The sequence below is a fragment of the Humulus lupulus genome, chromosome 6 (assembly GCF_963169125.1).
Source record: "Humulus lupulus chromosome 6, drHumLupu1.1, whole genome shotgun sequence".
Lineage (NCBI taxonomy): Eukaryota > Viridiplantae > Streptophyta > Magnoliopsida > Rosales > Cannabaceae > Humulus > Humulus lupulus.
In genome coordinates this window covers 203,907,480-203,914,854 of record NC_084798.1, presented here as the reverse complement: position 1 = coordinate 203,914,854, position 7,375 = coordinate 203,907,480, and the positions used below count along the sequence as shown (strand labels likewise).

The 7,375-nt window shown below is 31.7% G+C and overlaps 1 protein-coding gene across 1 annotated transcript; it reads right to left on the bottom strand.

Annotated features, from left to right (window-relative positions):
- Positions 1 to 1,579: 1,579 nt before the first annotated feature.
- Positions 1,580 to 7,071, bottom strand: LOC133783008 (autophagy-related protein 18b). Its single transcript, XM_062222511.1, has 11 exons — positions 6,887 to 7,071; positions 6,667 to 6,740; positions 5,975 to 6,048; positions 5,774 to 5,883; positions 5,176 to 5,267; positions 4,616 to 4,728; positions 4,235 to 4,354; positions 3,567 to 3,712; positions 2,588 to 2,701; positions 2,197 to 2,262; positions 1,580 to 2,047 (listed from the first exon to the last, which is right to left on the bottom strand). Exons 1-11 carry the CDS (start codon positions 6,943 to 6,945, stop codon positions 1,906 to 1,908), a joined length of 1,110 nt encoding a protein of 369 aa, XP_062078495.1. The 5' UTR covers positions 6,946 to 7,071; the 3' UTR covers positions 1,580 to 1,905.
- Between the last annotated feature and the right edge of the window lie 304 nt (positions 7,072 to 7,375).

Here is a 7,375-nt window from a genome sequence, read left to right as displayed (position 1 = left end):
CTCGGTATAGCCCATCAAGATGACAAAATTAGTTAGATTTCACTGACAATATTGTCAACTCTATACCGAGAACTATTATCCTCGGTACAACATATACCGAGAACATATTTAATGTCCTCGGTAGAAGTTTTCCTCTACCGACGAGAATATACCGAGAACCTTCTACCGAGAACATGTTGTCAGTAGAAGTTGTAGCGAAGACATTCGGGCTTCTACTAACGAATTTTGTTCTCGATATAGGCCCTATTTTTTGTAGGGATTGTCCATAAATTTTTAAAAAATTATAAACAAATTTTTTTTTTTTTTTAAAAAGGATTGGATTAGTATTTGAAATTTTAAATTGTTTTGAAAAAAATTATTTTAAAAAACACTCAATTATTTATAAAAATTAATAAAAACAGAATTCTTTTTCCTATATTCTCTTAATCCTATTCGTAAAAAAATTAACCAATTTTAATTTTAAATATTAATTTTAGTTTTCAAATAAAATTTCAAACTACTAATTTAATTTTTTTGTTCTGAAAATATTAACCAATTTAGATTTTCCATAAACCTAAATTGAATTTGAAATGTAAATATATCTTTCAGACCTGACAAATTCCTTCATGGTTTTTCAGTTTTTCTTTCTTTAAACATTGAGGATGAAGATGTATCATGCACGATAATATGACAATTAATTAAAAATTGATGTAAGTTATTTTCCTAGCACCAACTCTGGTCCTTAATGGGGCAAACATTTCCTGACCTAAATGAGAAACGAGCACAATTTTGAAAGACACCCCCTATATATTAACATTTTAAAATAAAATAATTAATTTTGTTCGAGATAATATTTAGTATTTTAAATTATAAATATTGTGTGACATTTGTTGTTTTTATTTAATTTACCTTTTTATTTATAATTTCCACTGTATATTTTAAATAAATAGGTTTTAGTGAGAATTTTCCACACCAATAGGGCTTCCACGCCATGCCCCCAACAAAGAATATAGGAGCAAAAATAAATAAAATTAAAATGGTTAATGGGAGTGGGAGTGGGGGACTCCTAATCAATTTCTCACCCCGTTTATACTTATATCTTGCCCATGACTCAAAAACCTCATAAACCCTCCTAACCCAACTACGACTGCAAAAATCATAACCCTGGGCAAGCTCACTATTTCTTTTGAAAACTTTGATAATTTGGAGTAAATTTTAATTCTATTTATTTGCCATATTCAGAATTTAAAATATTAAAGATACAACATTCAATAATCAGATTATCTTAAAAAAAATCAATGAACAGCATTACATAGAGAGTGTATCAAATGCAAATTTAGCATTTTGAAGGGGAAAAAACTACGCTAAATATACAGCATTGGCAATGGCAATGGCAATATATAGGCACTGAATATTATCATATAACTATAATAGCTAATTACTACCTAGGTTCAAATTAGTAAATCACTTTTTTTCTTTTATCTAATTGCAATAACATTCCTTTCGAATATAAAACTCTACACAAACATCACTCATTTGAATATGTTTCAATTTTCATAGGCAAGCAAAACATTGGTAAGAGAACCATGAAAAAAAAATATTTAGTTTCGTTAAACTTCACAACTACTACTTATTATAAGTTTTCGTTTGAAATATATTGAGAGTAGTACAGGTATAATAATTTAAAGTACATTCAAGATAGCAGTACATCTAAATCTTAGTATCAGTTTCCCCTATAGCAGTTAACGAGATTATCTATATAATATGACATAAGTAAGGTTATGTATAATGGTAATCAAACCCTACTTGAAAATCCCAATTTTCATTCTTCTACCTAGGTAGTATGTACATAATTAAAAAGTGGAAAGCTTTACCGATAAAACATGTCAGACGCATCCTTATAGCAAGAAAGATATGTCTAAACTTTCATGAGCTAATGGGATTCTCTGAGATTACCGTTAGAAGATTAAATTCACGTTCCAAACTCCATGAATACTCGTCCCGGTTGCTGATCGTTAAGCTGTACTCTTGGAAGTAACCATTGTATGCGACCATAGAAATAGTGGCTCTGGAAAAATCCCAAGTGGAAAAGCAGATATGTTATAACAATCTCATTATTTGAATTTAAAATTATAAAGCTTTGCAAAAAGAAGCCAAATCCTGTTGAAAGATTTACAATATCTACAAATTTTGTGAGAAGAACATTGGTCAACTTACCGGCATGCTATGATCTCAGATGTTGACGAGTTAGTAACCTTTTCAACCTTTCTAACTACTGCACAGCTGAAGATATCACCAAATTTTATGAACTAATTGCTTACTGTATGAAGATACAAATTTAGAAATATAATGCATCTTGAGCAAATAATTAAATAACATAAAAAATAGTGACCACCTAATTAAAAACGAAAAGGAAACTATGATCCACATGGCTTTTAATTGAAAACATAATGAGCTTAATAATAAGTAATGTATTGTTACCTAGAATATCTCTACTTCAGATAAAAATACCATCAAAAGTTGTGGGGTGGGACACATAAAGGAAATAATATGATAAATTTGGATGAAGGAAAATTAATCTCAGTCAAACTAATCTGATTTTTCTTACCTTTTAACTCCTGCTGGTGCAGCACTATGAAGTACACCATGATGGGCCGGATCCAATGCATCTGAAACAGACTCGGGTATTATTGATCCCAAAATAATACTTGATCTTCTGCTTCTGTAAAGTGAGAATGGTATACAAATAAGGCTAACTGATATTTCTTAGTTTATAGGAAAAAATGCTCCTTATGCAGAAAAGGATAAGTTGGATGACTAAGATTACATGGAATCTTGTGAAGACAGTTAAGCAGATGACTTGAAAGTAACTTACATATATCTAATCAAGGGTTCTAACTAGTATGGGAAGTTCCATTAGATCTAAGCTGCACCACCTCTTTCCCATTTTAAATGTCCAAATATAATCACATGTAACCATTATATCACCAAAACTAGCATAAATTATTGCACATAAAAATGTATTGTGCAATCTAATACGTACAACTATACAGCCATACATACACATTTTACACAGATTATGCTCATTATATATGATGCTCTAACAATTAAAAATATCAAGTACGCCCTTCTCTTAAAAGAGAAAATTGAACCTGTGCTTAGTTCAATCTGAAGATCTTCCCAATTTATCCGTAAGTCTATTATTTTTCTGGACCTTTTTTTTCCTTCTGAGGTGAAGATTGAACAGCATGCGTAGTTGAAAAAGTCAATTACAAATATATTTCTTTCATATCAACGTTTTAGTAGCTTGACACCACTTGGATAAAATAGAAAGTTGGGAATCATGCATTACTCTATATAAAAGCACCAACCAATAGGACTAAATTATGAAACTTTAAAAAAGAAAACTGAATAAAGAGAATTATAACAAGTTATATAAACCCCCACAGAGCAATAAACAATCTTTAAAAGTTGTCAACAGCAAGCATACATATGAAATAGCAATGTGTTAAAATATAAATTTGGTTAGATGCAGTAAATATGAGTATTATGTACTGTCATCTACAGATTCCAGTCAAGGTTCTCACCTTTGGCATAAAGCAAACCCAAGTGAGAAAGCATGAACTGACCCTGAAGAACCTGTAGCCACAAGAATATCTGGAAGCTCTGTCGAAGGACCAAATGATAAGGAAAATATAGTCGATGGATATGACCCTCTTCGAAAACTGTAAGACTGCTAAGAAGGATCTGTTAGATTTTGCTGTCTTGAAATATTGTTACACTTGATTTCAGGATGCGCCATGGAACTAATATTAAAGACACGCTTGATATACAGAAAAGAATTATAATAAAAAAAGAAAAGATAATATAATAGAGAGAAATGCACAGTGAAACATGTTGAGTTATTGTAATACATGCAAAAATTTCACTTAGTTGGTACCATAGAGTAAAATATCAATGCACACATGCAAACACAAAAACATATATACATAGTGCTCAAATTGTAATGCACACATAAAAGAGTGCAAGGTAACAAAATTATTTGGTTTGTAGCCTTGCAATTTTAGCATCTAATCCTATTTCCTCGCATGACTTCAACTTCGAAATGATGACAAACTAGGTCATTCCTCAGTAAACCATTGTAGAAAAATCTGATTTATAACCTTGTAATTCTAAAATTTATGCGTCAAATTATCTTTTACACCATCTTTTAAAAGAAAGGGTACAATTTGAATTTTGAAACATGACTCACAACCTTAGTTGCTTCAGAAACCATATGAACTCTGATTATGGTTCCCTGCTCAGATGCTGTTGCTATGTACATCCCATTGGAAGAAAGGGTCATTGCAGCCAGCGGAGAACGATGTGCGTCTATCTGTAATTGATCAAACACAAACATCAAAACATGAATTAAAATGGAAAACAGAGTTGAAAGCAAAGTTAATTATTGGACATCTGTCTATGAACTTCCTAACAATTAGTAACAATAGTGTAATCTCAGCCTTAAAAGCAATTATCTTGTTTTAGAAATGAATTAACAAAATTGCCTACAAAATATACAAAAAAGTTTGAGATCATTTCACAATTTCCCCATCTGTCTTATTTTTTTCAACTCTTAAATGATTGATGCTGTAACCTCACAATGGGACAGCAGATCCATAGCATTGTACAACAATACAGCGCCTTTGGTGGTGCTAGCAGGAAGAGCAACAAAACAAGCATCCAAATTAGGGGAGAATGCGCATAGTCCTGAAGAACCAAATTTATATGAACATGTATACATATATTTATACATATACATGCACACACATAATTAGAAATAAACACTGACCTAAAATAAAAACTCAAAATTTATGCAGTTATTCAATAATATCAAAAAGAAAAAAGTACAATGACTATGAAAAAGTGTTCATTCTAGAAGTGCAGATATATTTCTTCATAAAAAAAGAACACTGCCGAGAACCACAGATGTTGCATTTTGTAACCAAATTCATAGTTGATAAAAAGGGCTTAAGAACAAAAAAGTAATAATACACCAAATAGATTATAAAAATGTGGCAACTAGCAGCATTTCAGGATTGATCATCTATAGTAAGTTATTAACTTCAAAAACATTTTAGCAACTATACACTTATGGTTCTCATATGATATGTTAATGGTAAATTTGGTAATAAGAAATGGACGTCAATCCCTCACCTTTTACATTCGGCACCGTATCAATGGTGTCCAAGATTGCTAGACTATTAATGTCATATACATAAGTCTTCTCTTGCAGAACGACAACAAGCCTACATGTGTAAGAATGTCTATGAATGTATTCAACAGAAAGGAAAATGTGTTCAAGTTCTTATGGTGGAAGAGAATGATATGCGAAGTGATTAGTGATATAGTCTATATTTCACATTGAAAGGAGAAGTCTTTGAAAAGTATAGATTTGACAATGGTTTCAATTCAAGAGAGCAAAATGTCCCACATGTCATCAGAAATAGCCACAGTAACAGTTTGGAGCAACTATCAAGACACCAGATAACGGGCAGGCTGTCATTACTGGTGGTGCTTACAATATCCTTATCACCCTAGGTTTAAAACCCCTATTTTTCATCTAATCAATTTTTGTAATGGTTCTCAGTCATATGGCCTTAGGAATATCCACGTATATAATTCAAATTCAAACACACATAATTTATTTGAATGTGTGATTCAATCCCATCCCATAGGAAAAAAAATGTTAAAAAGAAATAAAGAACAGAATAAGACATTTGTTGTTTGACTTCAATATGACAAGGTATCACACCTTTTCTTATTCATGCGAACAGCTAGAATTGAGGTTAAGAAATTCAATTCTCGTAGGGCAGTTCCAGTCATTGTATTGAATAAACAGAGACGACGTGGCGATAAAGATGGCTGTAGCAAACAACAGAAGAAAAGGCAACTTGTACTATCAGTACAGAAACAAACATCTCCAGGTAAAAATAAGGTGGTGCGCTATAAGCACCTGTTCACCAGCTCCAACAATGGCAAGTAGACTAGAGGTAAACAGCATTTCTGCAATAGTGAAAGCTCCAATGGCTGAAAAAGAAATGCATTCTTTCAGAAACATTGACAAGCTTCCCATTCAATGATTCATTCAATATTTCATACATTTTCAAGCAATAATAATACTTACAACCTCAAATGAGAACTCAGCAATGCCTAAACAATACTTCAATCAGGTCTGATAAAACAGAACTTAAAATTATTCCAACATTATCCAACTAGAGAAGAAAACTTACACCATATTAATCAATCTGTAACGGGCCGAATGAAAATCAATAAAGTATTTCCCATTTCTAACCATTCACATGCTTACTTACAAACACAATTTTTTATTTTGGCTCAAATAATTAGCGCAATTAGGAAGTGATAACTTAATTGTCTATTTCTTCTCCTTTTCCAAATTATTTCTCTTTTAAGATTTATTCATTATGCAAGCTGAAAACGCAACACTTGATTTCATAATTATTCAGAATTCAAAACAGTTAAAAGTAAGAAAAGCTTGAAAAACCTCTATAAAGTTTACACAAGTCCACAATTCTCTACAAGCTCTTAATAGTAAGTAAAACCAAAGCTGACAAACAGCTTATTCACAATAATATTTTCCTGAAAAAAATCAAAATAGAAAACCTAATATACTTAATGATGACTTGCCTCGTTCGAAGAAGAGCCGTCCAGTATTCGAATCATATATCTTGATGCCGTCTCTAGTTCCTATAACAAAACAACTGCCAAAACAGGTCTAATTAACATACAATTCTCATATATTCAAACACAATACATACATAAAATTTTCCGTTTCTGTTTTTTCGCGAGAAAACAAATTTATCAAAAAGAAAAAACAGAAATTTTCTCTGGGAAATTAGGATTATACCTGGCGTCCTGATTGAAAGAAGCGCACAGCACTGAATTGGTGGACGACTGGTTGGCCATGGGAGGAGCTTGTGAAGTCGGATTACATGAAGAGAGAGTTGAATTGCATCAAAATCAAAGGAAAAAAGGTTCTGGTTTTTCTCTGAGGAGCTAGAGATTGGTATCAACCGAAAGAGGAAGAAGAGGAATATAATAATCGATTTTATAGATTTTCCCTTCAAAATATCAACAGCCATGGCCCACTTGGTCCCGTTGCACTAAGTGGGTCCCTAGGACCTTTTAGCAAAATGACCAATTTTGGGGATCAAATAGAAATTTTTGTTTTCTTTTTTGGGTTATGCAAACCAAATCAAATATTTGATATAAAAAAAAAATGTTTATATCCTTTTGTACCTTGTATTTTTTCTTATTAATTATTTGGACCTTATGTTTTGATAAATTATTTTTTGGACCCTATATTTTGTAAAATTGTTAAAATAAAACCCTGAAG

Excerpts from the sequence above, each read along its gene's own strand:
- LOC133783008 (XM_062222511.1), bottom strand. The coding sequence starts at position 6,945 with ATGGCCAACCAGTCGTCCACCAATTCAGTGCTGTGCGCTTCTTTCAAT. Across the intron at positions 3,713-4,234 it reads TGGTTTCTGAAGCAACTAAG|TCTTACAGTTTTCGAAGAGG; the intron begins GTTGTGAGTCAT and ends CCTTCTTAGCAG. Across the intron at positions 2,048-2,196 it reads TCTGAGATCATAGCATGCCG|AGCCACTATTTCTATGGTCG; the intron begins GTAAGTTGACCA and ends GGATTTTTCCAG.